At 42.1% G+C, this 24665-nt stretch overlaps 1 protein-coding gene and 1 long non-coding RNA gene across 3 annotated transcripts; one reads left to right on the top strand and one right to left on the bottom strand.

The window, feature by feature from the left end:
• Nucleotides 1-196: 196 nt before the first annotated feature.
• On the bottom strand, nucleotides 197-6907 carry LOC111775210 (uncharacterized). Its single transcript, XR_002810712.2, has 3 exons — nucleotides 6676-6907; nucleotides 3799-3892; nucleotides 197-599 (listed from the first exon to the last, which is right to left on the bottom strand). It is a non-coding gene; the product is annotated as an uncharacterized lncRNA (long non-coding RNA).
• Nucleotides 6801-19913, top strand: LOC102151031 (zinc finger protein 234). 2 transcript variants are annotated; one of them, XM_005596329.4, is made up of 5 exons: nucleotides 6801-7028; nucleotides 10261-10352; nucleotides 12374-12500; nucleotides 13035-13127; nucleotides 18103-19913. In XM_005596329.4, the coding sequence occupies exons 2-5, from the start codon at nucleotides 10338-10340 to the stop codon at nucleotides 19491-19493; spliced, it is 1626 nt and encodes a 541-aa protein (XP_005596386.2). In that variant the 5' UTR covers nucleotides 6801-7028; nucleotides 10261-10337; the 3' UTR covers nucleotides 19494-19913. The 2 variants fall into 2 exon arrangements, with proteins under 2 accessions (XP_005596386.2, XP_070080708.1); XM_070224607.1 differs by lacking the exon at nucleotides 10261-10352 and having other exon boundaries at nucleotides 6966-7028.
• Nucleotides 19914-24665: the final 4752 nt, after the last annotated feature.

Genomic DNA, 24665 nt, shown 5'->3' on the forward strand with positions numbered 1-24665 from the left:
CTTATACCTAAGTAATCTGTGCTTTTTGGTGCTAACTTAAATCGTACTATTTTTCAAATTTCAATTTCCAATTGTTCATTGGTAGTATATACAACATATTGTTTTACATTGACCTTGTATCCTACAACATTGCCAAACTTGCCTATTAGTTCAAGTTGTTCTGTAGATTTCTTGGAGTTTTCTGTGTAGACAGTCATGTCATCTAGAAAAAGTTTTATTTCTCCCTGCCAATTGATGTGCATGGTACAGCAACTCCAGTGTGACACAAGGAAGCCACCCCTAACATTAGGTTTCGATGACAAAAAGTCAAGACAGTAGTCCTTTGGTATCATCAGAGGTGGGGGGGAGACTTTCTAGGAGAAGGTCCAGAACAGAGAGACAGAATAGTGTTCAGGCACTTTCTAGAGGGGAAGTCTTGCCTGCACAAAGTTTAAAAGAGGTGGTGTGTAGACCCATCAGGATTCTGAAGACGGTGGTAGACAGGAGCAGGAGATGAGGCTCAGGCTGCTGGCACTAAGTCAAGTGTCCATGTTTCTTTCCTGTGGTCTTCACAATTCACCCATGACATTTGGGCTAGTTTGGCCACCTCCCAGGTTTTCCTGTAAATAAACATGTATTTGAGAGAGGCCACACTTGCAAAGTTGACCCAAAATAATTAGGTCAGCAATTATTGTGCTAGCTCCCTGAAAGATAATGTGGGGCCAGATAACATTAATCTGGGCAGAAGGAGCCAGAAGACATCAATGGGGGTTCAGGAAATCTCTTGGAGTATTTTAGTAATTAGTAAAATCATTGACTACTTTGGTTTGTTGTTTTATCTGTTGAACTATTCTGGAGACCTTTCCTCTATTAGTGACCTACATACAGCCAGAGGTTCCCTTTAAGGTCCACCTTGGGATGCCAGTAGGTAGTCTAATGCATATGTTATCAGCTACCATAGCATCTACAGAGTTTTCTCTCATTAAGGGCTTCTAAATCTTGGGGTGTTTGGTATATGTGGTCTTCCAGGAGTTGTGACATTGGCTGGCTTCTAAGTGCCAAGTCTGTGCTGTAGAATTGAAAAGACTTAGAATTGTACCTGTTATACCAAAGATTGTGATGAGGCCCAATTTATAATAAATAAAAAGATAGCCTGTGTGTACCCTTTTATGGGAAAGGCATACATCAGTGCGTATATGTTGGGGCCATTTAGTTTCAGTAGTTCTATATAATGTCAATTGTAGGTAGAAGCCAGGAAGGGCATGGGAATTGTGAAGGGAAAGTTAATGAGGAAGAACCTGGTGAGGTTGAAGTGCCAGGGGAAGTTAAGGAGCTGCAAGGTGACCAGAGAGGATGGTAAGTAGTTAATATGGATAGCAAAGACCTCCAAGGATGTGGGGATTAATTGGATAAGTGGTTCCCAGGCTGGGGTTCCTGGTCTCAGGCCCAGCATTGGTTTGTCTTTTGGGTGACGTTTCTGTTACTGTTTTATAGTTCTTATCTGGCAAGTTGAGGAAAGGAGGAAGTGGTGTAGTGATGAGGGAATGGTGGAGAGTGAAGCAGAGATTGTTGGACAAGGGGATTGGAGCTGATGTGGTTGTGGGGGTCACGGTGAAAATTGGTGTGGAGGCAGCTAAAGAGGCAATTATGTCCAGGTCCCAACTGTTGGTCATGGAAGGAGTTGGGGTTTTAGACCTTTGTGCAGGTATAATTTCACCTTTGGGTGAAATTAAGTGGTGGTTAGGGTTTAAGTTGGCTAATTTGCAGGGTATTAGCTTGCACCAAAAGGACAACACAAGAGGAGGGAATAGAAAGGGTCAAGCACAAATCTAAACCTGCTGGGTGTTCCTTGATGCAGTGGAATGGGTAACAGGCAACGGTAGGTTCCTGTGTGCTGTCATTCACCAGGGCTTGGTTAAGTTTAGGTAAGTAAGGGTCTGCAAACAAGCTCTAGCTTCTTGCAGAGTGTGTTTACATTGTGTAGGAGCAGGGAATATGGAGGTTGCAGAGACTTACATAAGCAGGGAGGGTTGGAGCTTCAGTTAAGCAGTCTACAGTCATGTTGATATTGGCTAGGTTGGGAGCAAAGTGTAAGCAAAGCTGCATAGATTGAAACTTTGGGGATAAGCCAGAAGATGAGTGAGAAGAAAGGGCAGTTGGAGAAGTCATAAGGGATGTAGGAGGGGATATGAGTTGAGTGGAAGACCCAGGTGTTGGGCTTGGAGCAGAGGGGGTGTCAGAATCTTTATTCGATGGGCTCTGGCATGAAAGTGTGGTGAGAGGACATCTTAGAGTGTCAGGATCAAGGTTGGAACTGTTGGCTCTGCTGAAGTCATCTTTTGGGGGGTCCTTTGTTCTCCTGGGCTGAGATCCTTATTCCTGAGCTGATGATTGTTCTGTCATCTATGGTAGCCCGGGGACGATACCTGTAAGGGCCTTTGTATAGTGGAGGATGGAGACTCCTAATTTGAGTCATTAGCTAACTCCAAGACCTCAAGGCAAAGTTCTACATTGGAGGATTATTTTGAGAGTGACTGAAGACTGATGGATGCCCTGGGGCACATTTGGCTATATTTTGGGTGGCCGCATATGCATGATATGTTGGATATAAGTAGCCTTAAGAGCTCTGCCCATGCAAGTCCACATTTTGTCTTCTGTCCTTTCTGTGGATAAGCCAAGAGTAGACAGGTATAAATATCAGTCATTGTGAAGGCAAAATTATTTGTGTCAGCACATTGGCACAATGACCCAGTAAAATTAATTTGACAGAGAAGGGTCATTTACCTCTTGGTACAGACCTTCATTGGCCATGACATCAGTTGCCACATTGAGAGGGTAGGGTTGGTGTTAGGGCCAGTGGCATGTTATCATACATTTTGGCTCACAGTATGGAGGCCTGGGGCCCATGATGAGGGTAATACTTAAGTTTATTTGAAAAATGGGAACAAGTTGGACAGCTATGGCATTTAATAGAGCCTCAGCCAGGGTCTTGGTAGGAGTCAAGATGAGAGAATTGTAATACATGAGGTTTGAGAGGCAGTATATTCCCAATGTGGAAGGACCCATAGGGGATGGGCCTATGTGTGACATCTGTTTTGAGCCCATCAACTGGACCAAACAGCCTAGCAGTCTGTAAAAATAAGAAAAATTGACATAATTTTGTTGAGAGTGTCCTTCAGTGCCAAAGTGACTACAGTCAGCTCTGTGAGTTGAGCCAAGCCTTGGATTCATCATTTATCGGGGATGTCCCAGCCATGAGATGGAAAATGGTAGCTCTCCACTGGGCTCCATCATGAATGATGTGGTGTTGCTGTCTGTGAAATAAGCGGACTCCCTTTATACTGGACTCAGCTTATCCCACAAGGGGCCCCACAAATGGCCAATGGGGCTGCGAGGGGGTGAGTTCTCCTGGACCCATGGACTTGGGCAAAGGACAGAGGGCAGGAGAAGCCACATTTGCTTGTAGTTTGGATATGCCTGCGGGTTCAGTTCAAGCTGTAGCCGCTAGGTACTATTTTTATTTAGCAAGGAGGCTTCAGTGGCTGGTTGAAGCTTGTGGAATGTTACTTCTATGACCCTAGAACTTCTAGGCAGCTGCTGTTAAAGGGGCATGGGCTCAGGGCCTGTGATGGTTTCATTCTTAAGTAGGGCCCAGAGCTTAAGAACTTAAGGGTTCTTAAGTAGGAGATAACACTAGGAGTTATCTCTTAAGAGGACCATAACTCTCAGCTGCTGAGGGGAGTTCTTTGTATCAGAAACACAAACAGAGTTGTTGGCTGTCCTGTATGGTCTAGAGAGTCCAAGAGGCCTGAGACTTACGTGCTAGGACTTCCGCCATAAAGGAGTCACCAGATGGAGGAGTGGCATCACTTGTTGGATGGCTTTTTGGGTGGGTCTGTTGTTGGGGTGGCCCCTATTCAAATCAAAATGATTTTTAGTGACTTTTATAAATAGGTTTTAAAAAAACACACATCTATTGTAAAGGGAGAATTGTTGCTGCCAAAAGCCACATGGGACAAGTAGATATTGAGCTTGTTTAAGAGGTGGAAGCAGAAACAGTCAATACTTATTGCTTGACAGGAGCTGACATAGAGCCGCTTTCCATGGGCCAAATTATGCCGCGAAATTTGACAGAGGTGGTAAAACTCTGGATCTTTTCAGTGATGATGGCACAGCCATGATCAAAGTCTGGCAAACATTTAAAATGCCTGGGGCAATGCCTTCCTTTAGACCAGTATCATCCATGAGCGCCTGGGGACAGTGCAAACCCTCGCAAGTCCTGGCTGCATAAATTGTGAACCATGGGGAGCTGCTGAGATAGCCCATAGGCAAATGAGTAAATGTATACTGAGGTCCTTCAAAGGTAAATGCAAATTGTGGCTGTGATGCTGGCGAAATGGGACAGAACAAAACATATTAGCTAGATCAATGACTGGGACGCAATTTCAATGATATTTGGTGTAGCGTCTTAATTGGAGGTAGTGCTGCATTGAGGTTGTGGTAGTCTGCCTGAAGTGCCATTCATTTTTCTTAGGCTTAAGGATGGGCCAAATAGTGCTGTTGAAGGGAGAAATGATGGGAATGAGGACTCCTTTTGCCACCAATCATTAAAAATGGGTCTTAATTCCTTCAGATCTTCTTTAACGGGACATTGTGGGGTGTCTACAAGTTTAATAGGGAGTGGCAGATTCGCTGAGGTCCATTTAGGATGGCCAGTGATAAGGGCATTGGATTTGAGCTTCTGTTTTTTTTACTCCCAACATTTCTGACACCAAATGCGTGGGAGTTTTCCTCACCACTTTCTCCAACTCTCTGACACCACCTGGATATCCAGTGGTTCAATTCAGTTCTGACGCTAACTACCCAGAGTTGGCATCAGACTCCACAAGTTAAGGGCTCGGTCCCACAAGACTGCCCCCACCTCAGCCTTCCATCACAAGTCCTAGGCCTCCTGTGCTTCTGACAGACCAGCTACAAATGGGAGGTTCCCGCTATCCCCTCCGTGGGTTTGCTAGTTTGCAAGAACAACTCACAGAACTCAGGAAGACCGTTTACTTAATACTTACAGGATGTTATAAAGGATACAATTCAGGAACAGCCAAATAGAAGAGATGCATAAAGCAAGGTGTGGGTGGCGGACTCAGAGCTTCCATGCCCTCTCCGGGCATGTCACCCTCCTAGCACTTAGATGTGGTTCCCAACTAGGAAGTTCTCCAAACCCTGTCATTTAGGGTTTTTACAGAGGTTTCCTTGTGTAGGCCTGATTGATTAAATCGTTGGCCATTAGTGATCGAACTCAATCTCCAGCCCGTCTCCCCTCCCTGGAGGTCAGGGGGTGTGGGACTGAAAGTTGCAACCCTCTCATCATGCCTTGGTCTTTCTGGTGACCAGCCCCATTGTGAAGCTATCTAGGGACCCATCAAGAGTTGCCTCATTAGAACAAAAGAGGCTCCTATTGCTCAGGAAATTCCAAAGGATTCAGGAGCTCTGTGCCAGGAACTAGGGTTGAAGACCAAACATATTTCTTATTATATCACAATATCACAGGGCTTAAACTAATATAAATGTCCATTAGTTAGAGCATCTAATCTAAGATGGAGTTGGGCAATTTCATTGGGGCCACAAAAAGTTTATTACTGCCTATAAGAGAGAGGTGTTTGAATTCCATGCACTTGGTGTACAGCGACATTCCTAAAAGTGAAGAGTTTTCCCTTTTCATAATTTGAAGGGTTACCAGGCACCAATGTGACCTGGAATACCATTAATATGGTATTCCATATTAGTAAAATACTTAAAATTTTATTAAGTATTTTATGGGGATCAAAATACCACCAATGAAGTATATCAGGATGTATTTCCAGGAAGTGAGCGAGCATCAAAGACTGCTAGGACTTGCCATTGATGGGCGTTGCTAAAGGGGTTTCTCACAGATACAGGGTTCAGTGAGGCTACGGAAGGAGGGCCTTGGGTAGATCAATGGGTGGCATGGCAGCTGGGGGAGGTAGAGAGATACTAGGATGGTGTTAGGACTGAGTAGCAATTGAATGGCCTATCAGAAGTAAGGCTTGCGTCTTTGAGGTGGACTTTTCCATAGTTCAAATGACTGGGGAGTCTAAAGCTGTGAATCTCCAGTACCAAAAAAACAAAACAAAAAACTTTTGAATGGGATCTTGGTGGGGGAGCCTTGTTTTAGGGAACCAATTTTTATTTTTGTAACCACCACAATAATTTTGAGTTTTATTTGGGCTACTCTGGGATTCAGTTTGGTCCACAGTGGCATCCAAGACAAATATCCAATTACAGGCAGCACCATCGACCAAAAGTCCCAGCTGCTTTGCTCTAAAACAACATTGTTCAGAGGCCAATGTCCCATTGGATGCTCCCAGCTAATGCAATAGGGATCCTAAGCTGGTCCATTTCTGGAGACCAGTACGTCAAGAGTAGAGGTTAACACCTTCTTTGCACATCATTGCCTGTCCAAAACCATTCTACCTCGCTCTTTCTTAAAATTCCCAGTTTTAATTCTCATACAGTCTGCTTATACTAAACATTACCCTCCGTCTTTGAGCTCCCCTATTGCCCCTAAATTATTTCCCAGTTCCTTGCTTTAACTTTCTATCTCGTGGCTCATTGTTTACTCTTCCAACAATACTGTAATAACGGCAGACACTTAGATTTCAGGAAGTCTGTGTCTACCGAAAATTTTCCGCTCACGGATTCAGGAGAGAGTAACGCTAGCCCTCCGTGTAGATATCCATATTACGGCCATGAAGCCAACAAAGTGAACTTTGCCCCCACTGGTATTGTGGGAACTGTAGTCCAACATCTCCGAGGAGTCAACCACTTCCGCCTGAGGTGGGAGAGAATGCGGACGGTGCTCTCCTCTGGCTTTCTGGGAAGTGTAGTCCACCGGCCCCTTGAGCTCCGCACACTTCCGCACAGGCAGCTGGGACAGGGGAATTCTGGGAAGTGCATTCCCAGAGTAGCCTGGGGTTTCGTGCACTTCCGCTCTCGGCGGCCAGGTCGCCGGCATCTTTCCCCTCGCCGCGGTGAGTAGGTCCTGCGTTTCGCTGCCCTTCCCGAACGTCCCTAGGTCCCAGAGGACCCGGACATCGACATAGGGGACAGAAGCTGCGTCCGAGTCGGCGGTTTGAGGGCGGGGGCGGCGGGCGGCGTTCCCCTGGGCGGAGCCTCTTGGCGTTAGGGCTGTGGGTCCCTCATCGCCTGGCTGGAGTCTCCCGCGCTCCCCGCGCCGCGCGACTCCCTCCGGCTCTGCCGTTTCCCGCAGTGGGACGCCGGACAAGCTCGCTGCATTTCTCTGCCTCCGGTGTTTTTCTGTAGAATCGAGATGGCATTGCTACCGTTCTAGCACGGTGGCTTGAGAATAGATGAGATAGCGTAAAGAAAAGTCTCCAGACAGCTGCTGTCACGTGGCGAAGGGTGCCTCTCGTTACGAGTTCTGTTTAGTTTGGGGAAGTGCTCGGTTCCCTGAAAGCCGGGAATCCGGATGGGGGAAGAGCTCCAGCCGCGCTGCCCGCACTTCTCTTTGATCTCTGTAGGAAGCTAGGCTTGCTCCCAAACCATTTCTGGCTGGAAGGGACGGGGGCGGGGGAGGACTGAATATTTCTGATTTCTCAGGGACAGAGATGTTAAAACCAAGACTACAGGCTCATAGTGGGGGCACTTATCCTAAGCCCCATGTCACCAAACTGGGGTTTACCACAAAGACAATTTTGGCTCCGCCAGAAATGGACTCTTAGCAGGAATGGTCTGAACAGCACTAGTTGAGCAATCTGCCCGATGGACGCTGCCATCCCATAAAGGAAAGTGACCTTGCGGTGACCAAGCTGCTTTTTTGGCCGGTACAGCTTCCTTGTTCCTGCTCCCCTTTGCCTATAGAAATCTTTCATTTTGTACAGCTGCTGGGAACTCCTTTCTACCTGCTGGATTGGGTGGTTCCCGATTCATGAATTGTTGAATAAAGCCAATGAGATCTTTAAAATTTACTCAGTTGAATTTGGTTTTTTAGCAGAGACATAATTTGGTATTTCAGAGCCTCCTTTCCTTCTCTGGTCTTCTCAAAAAGCACTGCATTTCTCGTTGCATCCTTGTCACTGAGTGGTTGTATCTGAGATCTGTTGATATCCTCAAAATTATTATGATGAGTCGAAAACACCAGTTCCTAGCTGTTGGTCAGCTATCAGCTGTCATTTTTTTCTTCACACTTTTATCATCTCTCTTTTTTCCTGAAGAATTTGAATTGTGCTGTAGACATGGTACCTCTTTGCCCCTAAATATTTGTGTATGTTTTTTAAGAACAAGGGCATTCTTTTCCATAATCACAGTTTCATGATCAAAACAAGAAAATTAATCGTATTGTTAATACATTGTTCCTAGTCCACAGACCATAATAAATTTGTTCTGTTTTTCATTTAAAATCCTTGTAACTGTTTTTCCCCCCAATTAAGGCCAATTTTGTGGATTGCCTTCTGCTGTCATGTTTCTCCTTTAATCCATAGTCTCCTTCAACCCAGAATGATTTCTCAGCCTTCATTATTTTGTTCACACATGATGTTTTTGAAGAGTGTAGGCAAGTTAATTTGGAGAAAGTCCATCATTTGAGTTTACTGATACATTTCACGATTGGATCCCGATTGTGCATCCTTGGCAGGGATCCACAGGAGTGGTGAGCTGCCCTGTCACTCACCATAAAGGAGCCAAAGGATGTTTTGGCTTTGTATTGGTGATGACGGCTGTGTTCACTTGCCGAAGGAGCTGTCTGTCCATTTCTCTAATGAAGGTACTAGTTTTCTTTTTGTAATTAAAGCTTCCTACGGGGAGACAGACTTATTAGTGGGCTTTCTACTCTAAAGATGAGCTTCCCTTTTCTCCCACTTGTTTATTCATGCACTCAAATATACATGCAATAGGGACTCAGAATCCAGTCTGGTAAGTTTAAATGAGATAGAGCTTATCAAACGATTCTTATAAACAACGTAATTGGCATATATTTTACAGATCAGAATTTTCTCTTTGCATGTGCACAGTTCAGTGATTTTTGTAACATTGAGTGTTGCAGCTATCACCGTAACTCAGTTGAGAACATTTTTATCCCTGCAATGAGACCCCCCCCCTTCCCATTTATAGTTAATCCCTGTTCTCACCCCCTACCCAGGTAACCACTGACTTACTTTCTGTCTCTATGTTGTGAATCTTTTATTTATATGGGATCATACAAGATGTGGTCTTTTTTGACTCACTTCTTTCACTTACAATTGTTTTCAAGCTTCATCCGTGTTGTAGTATATATTATAATTTCATTCCTGTTGCCTGTTAATATTTCATTGTGGCCATACCACACTTTCTCTATCCATTCACCCAGAGGTGGCCATGTCAGTGGTTTCCCGTTTGAGGTTCTAATGAGTAACAGTTTCATGGACACTTAGGTGCAGTTTTTGGTGTGGAGCGCCTTTTGTTCCCTTGCATACATACCCGGGAGTGGAATTGCTTTGTTGATTGGTCACTTTAGGTTTAACTTTCTGAGAAACTGCCCAAACCGTTTTCCAAATTTCTTTTTCCAGAATCTTGTGTTTCCTAAAAAACCTAGAAACTGATATTTTTTAAAAGGAAACAGTTGTCCACAGTGATTTGAAAGTCCTTGCCTAAGGTAACACATTATTAGGGAAGACAATGAGGCAGAGTTAACAGATTTTTCAGAGATTATGAGGGGCCTTCACACAACAGAGCAGTCACATCAGAAGTCCCGCTGTCATGCGATGTCTTGGTAGAAATCACATTTCTAAGAGCAGTTTCATGTTAGAGAGTGTCATCTTTGTTACTACAGTACAAAAATGAGAGACCCAGATGGTAGTCAGAGTGCTGTCCAGCCCTCAGCAGTGCCATGAGTTGAAAGTATTATATCTCATGTGGAGATGACATTGAGGAGAAGACATTAATTTGCCCCAAGATGACAAGCCAGTGAGAAGCCAAGCTAGGATTTGAACCCAGACATCGGTGCCCCAGAGATGCTGGGCACGTTCTGTTGTCTCAATTTCCATCACCTCCGAATCTGAATTGCCACCTTGGGAGACACAGGGCAGCCCTGGAGATGGTGCCAGCGTGTGTTGTGCAGGAGTCCAGGACCCATGTCACGATCTGCTGTTCAGGCTGGTACAGCAGCAGCCACCGCAAGGAAGGGCTCCTTGGCTAATTCACGTAAGCGTTCATGTAGGTAAGCAGCATCCGTGGTCGCCCTTTCATGTCCTTTTTCTGCCTTTCCAGATACTACCAGGCACAGTTCTGCCCTGCAGGACTCCGTGTCTCAGGAGCCTGTACGTCTCCAGAAGTAGGAAGAAAAAATGACCACATTCAAGGTGCATATGGCTTGCCTTTCTTGCTGATAAAATCCATCTCACTGCTCAGAATGCCATGTGTTTTTTTTCTTTCTTGGGGTGACTCAAAGAGAACACGAGGCATTTAAAGACCTGTTTACCTTGTATTTGTTTTTAGTGTTTGTTTTATTGTCATTATTTATTTTATTTCAAAAATAAGTGTGGACAAATTAATAGGAATGACCATCACCAATCCCCCACTTTATTACTTCATTGCTGACACATTAATTATTTAATTAATTAATTTATTTGTTTGATGCTCCAATTACCCAACTCAGGTCAATGGGAGCCCTTTCTCTTTTTTTCTTTCTTTCTTTTTTTTTTGAGGAAGATTGGCCCTGAGCTAACATCTGCCGCCATTCCTCTTTTTTGCTGAGGAAGATTGGCCCTGGGCTAACATCTGTGCCCATCTTCCTCTATTTTATATGTGGGACGCCTGCCACAGCATGGCTTGATAAGCGGTGCATAGATCTGCACCCAGGATCCAAACCGGCAAACCCTGGGCCACTGAAGCAGAGAGTGTGAACTTAACCACTACACCACTGGGCCAGCGCCTACATTAACTATTTTTATTTTCTCATACTCTTTTTCTCTTGTGCATGTATAGCTTTATTAATACTTATGATATACATCTAATATTAAATTGGGTTTTTTCATTTAATATTATGTAACAGTTTTTGTTTATAGTTACATCATACTCTTATTAAATTGATATGCTTTTTTATTTTTAACTACTTGCCACTCACAGACTTGAAGGTGGTTTAGGAGTTCTGTTGTTTTAATCAATAATGCAGTGACAGTTTTCTTACCTGCGGCCTTTTTCTCCAAAAAAATCGCTTCTCCAAACAATCTGCCTAGTTTTTGTCCTCAATGTACTAGAGGCTCAATACTGGAAAAGTAGATTTGAGGGTAGAATATTTAAATACAGCACAGCACAGTTGACTGTTAAATGCTGCTTTACACAAATATTATTGGAGATTTTCACACAGGAAGAGCTAGATTCTGTCTTTCCTGTGTCTGAGTCCTACCCTACATGTCTTTTACTGATCTGCTTTTATTCCTTCGTGCATTAACTAGGTTTTTTTGGAGTAATATATAACCTTAGGTTTGTGTGTCTATTTTAATAGTAGACTGTATTTTTTAGGGCAGTTTTGCATTCAGCAGAAGGTACAGAGAGTTCTCATATCCCCTCTGCCCCCACACATGCATTGCCGCCCCCATTATCAACCTCCCCACCAGAGTGGGACATTTGTTAAAATCAAGGAACCTCTCTCATCACATTATCACTCAGCGTCCATAGTTTACATTAGGTTCACTCTTGATGATGTACATTTTGTGGGTTTGGACAAATGTATAGTGACGTGTCCCCGGCATTATAGTATCATACACAGTAGTTTCACTGCTCCAGACATCCTCTGTGCTCCACCTGTGTATCCCTCCCTTCCCCCAGCCCCTGGCAACTACTGAGGTTTTTACAGTCTCCGTCATTTTACCTTTTCCAGAGCGTCCTACAGTTGGAATCGTACCATGTGTAGCTTTTCAGACTGGCTTCTACTTACTAATCTGCATTTAGGATAACTCCATGTCTTTTCATGACTTGATAGCTCATTTCTTTCTAGCGCCACATTATGCTCCAATCTGGATGGGCCACAGTCTATCCATTCACCACCTGAAGGACCCCTTGGTTGCCTCCAGTTATTCACTGAGGTCTAACGTTAGTTTAAAATGTCCAATCTTGCTGGATTTGCCAGCACTCAGTTCTGTCTCGGCCTTTACTCCTTAGAGCTGCTAGAAAAGGAGGTTCTTGATTTCATTTTCCACGTAAATATGTAAAGTAGAAGAAGCCTGCTCAGGTTCACACAGGAAACCAAGCAAGACTCAGGAACGTTAGCCATTCTGTTTGAGTGAAAGTGACAGACGAGAAGGTAGAGCCTGCTCAGCGCTGTGGCTCTCCCAGAGGAGGCTGGTTGTAAGATTGAGGTTACATGTGTTTGGTGTTGTAGGAGGCAGTGACATTCAGGGATGTGGCTGTGACCTTCAATGAGGAGGAGCTGGGGCTGCTGGATTCCACCCAGAGGCAGCTGTACCGGGACGTGATGCTGGAGAACTTCCGGAACCTGCTGTCTGTGGGTGAGGACAGCCGCTCTGTGCGTGAACATCAGCCCCCAGGAGTGGCTTTGTATCTTGGGGTTTTCAAGGCTTTGGGGCCCTTGAAATCGTTCCCTGACTTTGGGGATCTGACTTTCCCAATAGATGGGGGACACAGAGTGGGAGTTATTTTGGGTTTTTTCAACAGGCAAGTTTGTGTTTTGTTAAAGAACTGTAAATGGAGAGTATGCTGTTATAACTTAGCTCTTTTTGACCCAGTCATGAGTTATAAAACCAATTTATTGAACCTTACTATCAATTTTTAATGAAATAAAATGTATTAGATAACATCAGTCCTTCTCACACTCCAAAAAACTGAGGAGAAAATATTGCCTACCTGATTTTACATATACGTATGGGTCTTGATGAAGGCTATTTCTTTAAATGGGTCATGAAAAAAAAGTCTGAAAAATGCTGCTTCTGATTACTTGAAAAGTATGCAGTGGGAACCTAATCTTCCGGTAAGTTTTACCTAGAATGTCTTGGTTTTAAGTATGTGACTTTGCCTGTTCACAGGGCATCAACCATTCAAACACGATGTGGTCCACTTAGTCATGGAAGAAAGGCTATGTGTGATGAAGATAGCAATGCAAAGAAAAGAGACTTCAGGTAAGAACAGGCAGCTGCGAGTCCTGGAGCCGCTCCCCCACCTGTTTTACTTCTCTCCGTCCTTAGTCCCATCGCCTTGTTCTAGCTTGCCCGACCTCTTTCCTGGATTGTTACAGCCACCTCATGCTGGTTGCCCTGCTTCCACCCTTCCCATCCTACCTCTGTTCACCGCACAGCAGCCAAAGCGATCCTTAGGGAGTGTGATTGCCACTCCTCCGCTCAGAATCTTTTATGGCTTCTTTTTTCCCTAAAGTTAAAACCACTTAAAGTGGTTCCTGGAGTCCCCTGTGGTCTGCTCGGCATCCCCCACTCTTTCTGAGTACATCTTTTATCCTTTCCCTCTCGGTCCATTTTTCCAGCCACATTGTCCTCCCTGCTGTTTTTCAGACCTGCCAACGATACTGTATACTGCCTATTGCTGCTGTAACAAATTACTGTAAACAACAAAATTTTATTACATTTTAGTTCTTTAGGCATGAAGTCAGACATATCTCACTGGGCTAAATCAAGGTGTCTGCAGGGCTGTGTTCTTTCTGAGCTCTAGGGGAGCATCCTTTTCCTGGGGTTCCCAGTGTCTAGGGCCTGTCCAGTTCCTTGGCGCTTGTTCCCGCTCTTCCATCTTCGAAGCCAGCAGTGGTGCGCTCTCTGACCATTCTTCCACACTCTTCCTGTACTGCTCTTCTGCCTCTGTCTTCCGATTTTCAGGACCCTTCTGATTCCATTTGTCCCTCTCAGACCATACAGGACGATCTTCCTATTTTTAGAATCAGCTGATTAGCAACCTTAATTGCACTGGCAACCCAGTTCCTTTGCTGTGTAACATACATGTTCACAGGTGCTGGGGATTGGACCTGGGCATCTTTCGGGAACCACGATCAAGTTTACTAGGGAAGCTGCTCCCTCAGGGTCCTTTACTTCTCCTCTCTGCCTGGAATACTCTTTCACCTAAGAGCCTACTGGCCCTCCCCTTCATTCCTTCTCTGCTCACTTTTAACATCATGACAGGCCTTCTGACCACCCTATTTAAAATACCATTCTATTTTTACTCTACTTTCCTTATATCGTATCTCATTTATTTTTGTTTGTCCATCACTTCTCTCCCCCCAGTGAAATATAATCTGCAGAAGAATTTTAATTGTTTTGTTTATTGCTGTATCCTCAGTGCCCAGAATAGGCCTGGGACATGGCAGATATCTGTAAATATTTACTGAGTTAATGGCTAGGCAGATCTTACTGTCTTTCCTGCTGGTGGTGATGCTTTGATAGTTTCTATCCTGTTTATTTTTCTAAGTGTTTATTACAAGCTTTTAAATTTATTTCACGGCTCACAAAAGGCGTGTAGTTTTCAATTTGAAAAACTGATGTGAAAGATCATTTTGTCTAAATCCACAGCTTTTCCACACTTTTCAAAAAGAAAGTCTTCAAAGAGATGATCCAGAACTCTCTTAAGAAACCAGTGCATAGGCCTTCAAGCTTCTTTTTACCCCAGGTCACTCCATGACTCATGGAGACGGCTAGTAAGTGATAAATAAACCAGAGTGAATTAAAGATAGTGCAGAATATTTTTGTCTTCAAATGGCTGCCTATCCAGTTTCTACTTGCTTAGATGCTGTTAGTGTGATTGTGTGTTTGTGTGCACTTGATCCATATCCCAGGGAAACTTCTAAGTATTGTGGCTGTGACCACACTGAGGAACATGCCTTCCCTGTGGTTCTCCTGGAACTGTCCATTGGCAGCATATTCGTTTTTGGGGAGAAGTACTTGGTTTTTTAAAAATTATTTTATTGAGGTCATATTGGCTTAGAACATCGTGTGAATTTCAGATGTACCTTAATATATTTCTGTATAGACTGCATCGTGTTCACCACCTAATTTTAACCCATCACCATACATATGTGCCCTTTACCCCTTTCACCTTCCCCCCGACTCCCTTTCCCTCTGGTAACCACCAATCTGTTCTCCTTATCTCCATGCTTGTTTGTTTATCTTCCACATATGAGTGAAATCATATGGTATTTGTCTTTCTCCCTCTGACTCATTTCACTTAGCATAATACCGTCCAGGTCCATCCACGTTGTTGTAAATGGCACAATTTTGTGGGTTTTTTTATGGCTGAGTAGTATTATGTTGTATGTGTATATATACCTCATCTTCTCTTTATCTGTTCTGTTGATGGGCACTTGGGTTGCTTCCACATCATGGCTATTGTGAATAATGCTCAGTAAACATAGGGGTGCATAAATCTTTTTGAATTATTGATTTCATGTTCTTTGGATGAATACCCAGAAGTAGAATAGCTGGATCATCTGGTATTTCTAAAGAAATACCTTCTTTTAATGGGGATTCTGATGTCTACTCCTAAACAGCTCCCCTACAAATGGAAAAAAAATCTGTATTTCCTGAGCTCTCAGGCAGTAATCACTGTGCAAGTTGCCTTTCGTTTTGCAGCCCATTTGCTCCTTACAAAGTCTACACCCACATCATTGTTGCCAGGTTTCCCCTTCATGTGCTAGAAGTGGGAGAATGAGGATGAAAGTAACACCAGTCCCACAGCTGAATGTTGTCTCTTCCTGATCATCTTTGGTCGAAAATATGGTGTATATTTCTGTGCCTTTATTTTCTACAGATTTGGCCATTAAACAAATGTTAAAGAATAATGATTCACATAATTTCCTTTTATTTTTATAGAGACTTATTGTTCCATTTTCAATTGGTGAAAATTATAACCTGGAAAGTATCAGAAAACTGCCAACTCAAGATTGTCACATCCTCAGAGAGACTTCTCTGTCCTCCCAGAAAAAAAACATTTTAAAAAGTGACACTTTGGGGCCGGCCAAGTGGTTAAGTTTGCGTGCTCCACTTTGGCGGCCCAGGGTTTCACTGGTTTGGATCCTGGGTGCCGACCTAGCACCACTCATCAGGCCATGCTGAGGCGGCGTCCCACATAGCACAACCAGAAGGACCCACAACTAGGATATACAACTATGTATTGGGGGGCTTTGGGGAGAAGAAGAAGAAGAAAAAAGAAGATTGGCAACAGATGTTAGCTCAGGTGCCAACCTTTAAAAAAAAAGGTGATAATTTATTAAATATAACCATAAACTACAGTACCTGCCAAGAAATGCACACTCACCTAGTAGTATTTTTTCAAGGTTCCAGCCTTGGAACTTATTTTTCATTTGAGCAATTTATTTAATTAAGGACTTGCTAAGTTCCTGAACCGAGTTTTCAAACGTTTTAGAGCACAAGCCATACTAAGAGATGCATCTTTCAGTGTAACCAAAAGAAATATTTCACGTGTGTAGATTTATATGTATGACTTTGCAGGACGATTCATGCAATGACCTCATTCCTGTTAGTGATGATGCTCTGAGAGTTTCTATCTAGACTCTTTTTTCCGAATGCTTATTGCATGATTTTAAATTTATTTTATAGCTAACTAAAAGGCTGCAGTTTTCAATCTGAAAACTGATGTGAAAGCCCAATTTATTTCCATCCAAAGTTTTCCCACACTCTGTTTTAACAGAGACAGTCCAGAACCCTCAGAAGAAACCATTACTGAGGCCCTCGTATGTTCTTTCCACCCCTAGTGAGTCTTTCCTTCTTTAATTTTTTCGTCAGGAGTATCACCCTTTGTGTACTCCTGTGGGGTACAGACTTTCAGCTTCACAGCAAAACTGCAGTTTCCAGTCCCTTTTCTATTTCAGATATCTTCTAAGTTACTGTGTGTATCAACATAGAAAAATAAGATGAACTACATGTATCGTGTAGAATTTGCAGGAATACTTTGAATATATAGATATAAACAATTCTAGGTGCTTGATATATAAGATTACAAAGAGTTTAGCCAACTACAAAGTTTAGATGGACAGTTTATACAGACCTCCCGCACTTGGCACCAACTGCAAGTTTGGGGACTTCCCAAAACTACCTTCAGTTTGAATAATTCTCTGGAAGGACTGATGGAACTCACTGAGTGCTGTTATACTCAGGGTTAGTGTTTATTACAGGGAAGGATACACCTCACATCACCAAGAGAAAAAGCACACAAGAGGGAGTCTAGGGAAGAACCAGACGCAGAGCTTCCATTGTCTTCTCTCCATAGAATCAAGGACGTGTTACTGTGTTACTTTACAACGTGAAGATGTAAAATTGTACACAGGGTATTGCCAGTCAGGGAAGCTCACCTGAGCCTCTGTGTCCAGAGTAATTACCGGAGCTCCATCACATGGCCAGTGTAGATTGAATAGTTTCATATGGTTATTCTCAGTCTTCTGGTCTACACCATTGGGTAACTGAAAACCCCACTTGGAATCATAGTCTCGGTCTTTCCAATGTGGTCAGTCTCCTCCCTAAACCATATTGTTATTACATATCCAGTGTGACCCAAGACCCTCATGTGCTCTGTTCACACATGACATTCTGCAGGCTTGGAACTTATCTCTCAGATGTCAAGAGCAAAGGCCAAGCCAGCCCCCTTGTTTGGTAAGATTAAACTCTTTACTCCCTAAGGATAGCTAGCATAAACCCAAATATACAAAGTATTGATTGTGTTACTGCTTTTTCTTAAAGTTTGTGTTGATTCATACTTCATTGTGTATATAATTTTTTTGGTGCATAATTTACCACCCAAGAGTTTACACTGATTATGAACTTCAGTAGAAATAGCAACAGATTAACATTATGTATCATATTATCATTTTTATTATTAAGTCTTTGATTTCTAACATGTGCCTCACATATGAGACTTGGTGTGGTTCTAAATTGGTTTCATTGATGCTTAGTGGATAGGAGCCTACTGGACTACCTCTTGGTTTCTGTAGGCGTGTAAACCAGAGATCATGATGTACCTGAAGGACGTAGTGGCCATTCCCTGGATTCATTAAAGTGTCATGCCCTTTCCTAAATGTGAAATCTTGAAGACACTGAACAAAACCTTTACTTGTCCACATCTCTGCATTCTCTGTTCTTGTAGGCAAGATCCAACATGAGGTGGAGACTGTTCCAGAAGCAGGACCACACGAAGAACTTTCCTGCTGGAAAATCTGGCAACAAATTGCAAGTGACTTAACCAGGTGTCAAGATTCCATGATAAAGAGTTCTCAGTTCCCCAAAAAAGATTCACCTGGCCAGCTTGGGGTAGGACTATCTATAACTCACACAGGCCAGAAAACTTACTGGGGAAATGAGTCTAAAAAATTCTTCAGTGATGTCTCCAACTTTGATTTTCATCAACCGTTAACCTCAGGAGAGAAGTCTCATACATGTAGTGAGTGTGGAAAAAGCTTCTTTCATAACTCAGCACTTTGTATTCATCAGAGAGTTCACATGGGAGAGAAACGCTATAAGTGTGGTGAGTGTGGTAAGGAATTCAGTCAGAGCTCACGTCTGCAAACTCATCAGAAAGTCCACACCATAGAGAAGCCATTCAAATGTGAGCAATGTGGGAAAGGCTTCAGTCGCAGACCAACACTTACTGTTCATTGCAAGTTACACTCAGGAGAGAAACCTTATAAGTGTGAGGAATGTGGGAAGGCCTTCATTCATGCTTACCATCTTCAGGACCATCAGAGAGTCCACACTGGGGAGAAACCATTCAAATGCGATATATGTGGTAAGAACTTCCGTCGTAGATCAGCACTTAATAGTCATTGCGTGGTCCACACAGGTGAAAAACCGTACAAATGTGACGAGTGTGGGAAGTGCTTCACTTGGAGCTCACGTCTTCATATCCATAAGAAGGTCCACATGGGACAGAAGCTATACAAATGTGAGGAGTGTGGAAAGAGCTTCTTTTCTAGGGCAAATCTTTATTGCCATCAGAGGATTCACACAGAAGAAAAACCCTATAATTGTAAGGAATGTGGCAAGAGCTTCAGATGGGTTTCACATCTTTTGACACATGAGCGAGTCCACAGTGGAGAAAAGCCATTCAAATGTGAGGAGTGTGGGAAGAAATTTGGTCAGAAAGCACACCTGCAAGCTCATCAAAAAGTCCATATTGGAGAAAAACCATACAAATGTGAGGAGTGTGGGATGGGCTACAAGACGAGCTTGGATCTTGACATACACCAGACTGTCCACACAGGAGAGAAACCATATACATGTAGGGAGTGTGGTAAGCACCTCAGTAAGGCCTCAAATCTTAAACTTCATCAGAGAGTCCACACCGGAGAGAAACCATACAAATGTGAGGTGTGTGGCAAGGTCTTCAGTCAGTGTGCACATCTACAGTCTCATCAGAGAGTTCACACAGGAGAGAAACCGTACAAGTGTGAGAGATGTGGTAAGCACTTCAGTTCAAGTTCATATCTTAAAATTCATCACAGAATCCATGTTGGTGATAAATTTCATCCAGCCTCATAGGAGGGAAAATGTTGGTTTCATTAAAGTGAGTGTTTCAACTATAGCTCAGCATATCCTGGTGATCCCAAGACGACACAAGTGGAGCAGTAAGGGTTTCATCAGAACCTTCACAATTATAGTCATCACTCAAGACGCATGCCTTAGAAAGAATAATTTGTTCAGGTACTTAGAAAACTAATGATGGGCATTAAATTTGATGTCCACTAGAATGTAAGCTCCATGAGGGCAAGGAATTTGCTGCTGAATTTACACATTGTTACACATTAACATTGATCAGCACTTTATATGTGTGCTCAGTACTTGTTTGTTAAGTGAACCAAAGGGAGAAAATGTACAATATTTAAAAATTGTATCTGGAAGAGGAAACCTGCAAAAAATAAACTTAATTCAGAGAAATAAACATGAGTTGAAATGCAAAAAGACACTGGGCACTGCATTCTACAGCATTATTTGGGTAGTATTGTACTGCCGTTGGCTCCTGGCCTACCCCAGCATCTGTTCTGAGGTTGGGTTCTTATTATTTGGGTCTCTATCAAGGTTCCATTGATGTATACAGTATAACTTCAACTCTCTTTTGTCATTTTTCTCACAGTACGGACCGAAACAGTTTTGACTTTGCACTAACCAGGTCTGCAGATATCAAAATTGGAATTTTTCAACACTTAAGGCAAGGGTTCAGAGTAACACATTCAAGGTGTCAGGTTTTGTTATCAGTGACAAAAATTTTCTTAGTTAATCTTGAATTCATTATTGATTTTTAAGTTTCCATGTAGGCTTTGATATGACTGCCTTCTAATTGTAGTGTTTCTTTTATCTAACGTCTCTGGTAGAGGCTATGCCAAATTTGAAGGACATTTAGTTTGTCAACTTCTATATTCGTCCCTTATCCCCATGAAATAAATACCAGGAATACTTGTTGGGATTTGATAATTTCATCAAATGTATTCATTATACTGGTGTGGGAATGACATTTACATGCTTTTCTTTTTTGGTAAAAACATCTTTTGAAAAGCAATATATAGCAGAATATGTAAGGTGCAACTCTGGTCTGGAAATCATGGTATAGGAATGTAGGATTATGAGATTCAGACAAAGAAAAGGTGAATACTACCTCGATAACGCCACGTAACTTTTAAAATGGAAATAACAAGTGTTCATCAATAGGAATTTGTTTAAATTTTATATATTTACATAGTAACATGGGACCATTAAAGTGATGACAAGGATATGTAATAACAGAAGAACATAATTTGGGGTTTGTGAAATCAGACTGTGGCCTTCATAGTATAATCAAATTCATAAATCTCCGTGTGTGTGTGTGTGTGTATATGTTTTGTGTGTACACATACATAGTGTGGAAGGAGATACTCTTATTAAGGATCTCTGGCAAGGAGTATTTGGTGGCATTTTCCATTTTGTAATTCCATTAATTATGTGTTTTAATTTCCCAGTGAGCATCAATTTGATCAAACTGGTAAATTATATACAATAGAATTTGAAAAATTGTTAATTAATATGAATCCTTTACAGTTAAGGGCTCCTAGTAAGGTTGCACTACATTATCTTATGACATATAAGATCAAAGTTAAGAAATAGGACTCAACGATATTCAAAAACAAAAAATTCTCTGTTTGAATCACAGATAAATTAATGAGTGTGATCAGCTATCTTTGCTGTTAGTGCATCTGATGCATCTTTAGGTGTCAGCCGAGGAGAGGCAAATACTGGAGATAGAAATAAAGTGGGTATACATATGTCATGGAGTTATCAAAAAGACTGAAGAAAACCTGTGTGTGGGTAGGGAACATAGCATGATAGCAGCAGTGCCTCTAAGGAGAAAGCAGCTTTGGATGCCATTCCACACTTCTTGGACACTGTGGTGATATCTTTTTTAAAAAATTATTTATTTTAAAAAAGTTTTTGTTTTATTGAGGTCATATTGGATTATAACACTGTAATTTCAGGTGTACATTGTTATGTATCAGTTTCTGTATAGACTGCGTCATGTTTGCTACCAATAGTTTAGTTTTTATCCGTCAGCATACATATGTGCCCCTTTACCCCTTTTGCCCTCCCCCAACCCTCTTCCCCTCTGGTAACCACTTATCTGTTCTGCTTATCCATGTGTTTGTTTATCTTCCACATATGAATGAAATCATATGGTGTTTGTCTTTGGCTTATTTCACTTAGCATAATACCGTCAAGGTCTATCCACGTTGTTGCAAATGACATGATTTTTGTCTTTTTTATGGCTGAGTAGTATTGCATTGTGTATATATACCAAATCTTCTTTATCCATTCATCCATTGATGGGCACTTGGGTTGCTTCCACATCTTGACTATTGTGAATAATGCTGCAATGAACATAGGGGTGCATAAGTCTCTTTGAATTGTTGATTTCAAGTTGTTTGGATAAATACCCAATAGTGGGTTAGCTGAATCATATGGTATGTCTATTTTTAATTTTTTGAGAAATCTCCGTACTATTTTCCATAGTGGCTGCACTAATTTGCATTCCCGCCAGCATGAGAGTCTGGGGTTCCCTTTTCTCTGCATCCTCAACATTTGTTTTTTTATCTTGTTAATTATAGCCATTCTGACAGGTGTAAGATGATATATCATAGTTTTGATTTGTATTTCCCTAATAATGAGTGATGCTGAACATTTTTTCATGTGCCTGTTGGTCATCTGTGTATCTTCTTTGGAAAAATGTCTGTTCATGTCCTCTGCCCATTTTTTGATTGGGTTGTTTGTTTTTTGTTGTTGAGTTGTATGAGTTCTTTATTTTGTAAATGAACCCCTTTTCGGATATATGATTTGCAAATATTTTCTCCCCAGGTGATGGGGTGTCTTTTCATTTTGTCCGTGTTACCTAAAACAATCAACAGATTCATTGCAATCCCAATCAGAATCCCAATGACATTCTTCACAGAAATAGAACAAAATATCCTAAAATTTATATGGAAAAACAAAAGACTCCAAATAGCCAAAGCAGTCCTGAGAGAAAAAGAACAAAGCTGGAGGTATCACAATCCATGACTTCAAAATACACTACAAAGCTATAATAATCAAGAGAACATGGTACTAGCACAAAAACAGACACATAGATCAATGGTCAGAATTGAAAGCCAAGAAGTAAAACCACACATTCTGGACAGCTAATCTCTGACAAAGGAGCCAGGAACCTAGAATGGAGAAAGGAAATTCTCTTTAATAAGTTCTGCTGGGGAGACTGGACTGCCATGTGCAAAAGAATGAAAGTAGACCATATCTTACACCATATACAAAAATTAACTCAAAATGAATTAAAGACTTGAATGTAAGACTTGAAACCATAAAACTCTTAGAGGAAAATATTGGCAGTACCCTCTTTGACATCAGTCTTAGCAGCATCTTTTGGAATACCTTTTCTACTCAGGCAAGGGGAACAAAAGAAAAAATAAATCAGACTGCATCAAATTAAAAAGCCACAAGGTGATATCTTAAGTGTATTAGGTTAAAGGACTTAGCAAAGCATATCTAATAGATTCATTTTCATAATTGCTTTCTGGGCTATATCTTCACACGATACTGGGTGCTTATTAAGATCCATGCCGTCTCAGTTTGCATAGTGGTTTGGGGGTCCCTAAGACCACCTTCACGCTCTGTGATTTGCTTGGAGGACTCAGAATATAATTGGATTGAGGACTGTATTACAGGGAAAGGAAACAAAGCAAAACCAGTGAAAGGGGAAACCAGGCACGAGCTTCTGAGAGTCCTCTCCCCGTGGTGTTCCATAGGACCCATTAAACTCCACAAGCATTGGATTATGACCACACATGCAAAGTGTCTATGATAGAACCTTGTTAGAGACCAGTACCTAAGGTTCTTGCTGGGGGCTGGTCACGTAGGTACCACCTGCTTAGCACGTAAGGAAATTCCAGTCTTCAATAAGGAGAGCAGGTGTTCAGAATAAGTCACGTTGTGCAGTTTAGGCACAGTGAACAGCTCTTAAACAGTTAGGGAATGGTGGAAACTCTTCCCAAATTCATGTTGCTTGACACCCACCAAAGTCCAGCCTTGCAAGCAGACCATTCTGAGGATCGTGGTCTCAGGACTGCTATATTAACTTTTCTGCACACTTAGTATCAGAAATCTAGGACTTGTCTTTTTTTTTTTTTTCTTTTAAACTGTCACCAAAGACTGGATTAAGTCATCTCCAAGGTAACTAACAAACCTCAGCAGATTAAACCAAAAGTACTTGTCTCCTAACATTGAAAAGACCACAAGTGTGGCTTACACCTAACGTGCATGGCGTGGGTCCTCAAGGTGGTCCCAAGATAATGGTAACACTTGGGATGAGCTGGCTTGTGTTCACGATTATGTCTCCCAGTGTGCACAAGGCCTAGACTCCCAACCACACTCAATATTAAAGCTCGAGCTTTGGATCCAGTTCCCTAAGCCTTTGTGGGGCCTTTCAGGTTCAGCTCCCACTTGTCGCCATCAACTTCACTTCCTTTTCTTTTGTGGACCCTGGGGATTTCCCTATCTTAGTTTTGAACTTGGCTACATATGGTGGGGACTGTTAAAGACCATCGTCCTTTCTCTGCAAAAGGAGAGAGTCTTCCCAAGTTATTAAAGTCTAACCATGTTGATAGGATATCTGTGTAAAGATTTGAGTTCAATACCACGTTGTCTCCTTTTTTTGACACACTGATTCTAAAGTAATCAGTCTCAGAAACTCTGTCTTACTCATCTAGAGATTTGACATTTTGTTACATATGTCGTGTCTTAGTACAAATATTTAATTCTTGAGAGTTTGTTAAAATTTTCAAAGTATAAGTTTGGTATTCTTTTACTTAGAAGAATAATGCCTGGACATTGGAAACATTAGTACAGGAAAATCCAAAGGAGAAGGTGGAAGATAGTAGGAGCTCACCACTATTCATATTTTGGTGAGCATGCTTCAGTGTATTTATGCATATAAGTAACCGTTGTTTAGAATTGTGCAAAACTAGGAACACAATGCATACTATTTTCTAACTGGAGCGTTTGGCTCATTGAAACAGTTGTTGAAGGTCATTTCAAGAAAGTGAGCTACAGCCTCATTTCTAATGCCTGCACGGTATTCTGGTGTAGTCAGTATCATTTCCTTCACCAGTTTCCTATTGATGAAGATGGGTGTGATGGTCA

The sequence above is a fragment of the Equus caballus genome, chromosome 10, assembly GCF_041296265.1.
Source record: "Equus caballus isolate H_3958 breed thoroughbred chromosome 10, TB-T2T, whole genome shotgun sequence".
Classification (NCBI taxonomy): Eukaryota; Metazoa; Chordata; class Mammalia; order Perissodactyla; family Equidae; genus Equus; species Equus caballus.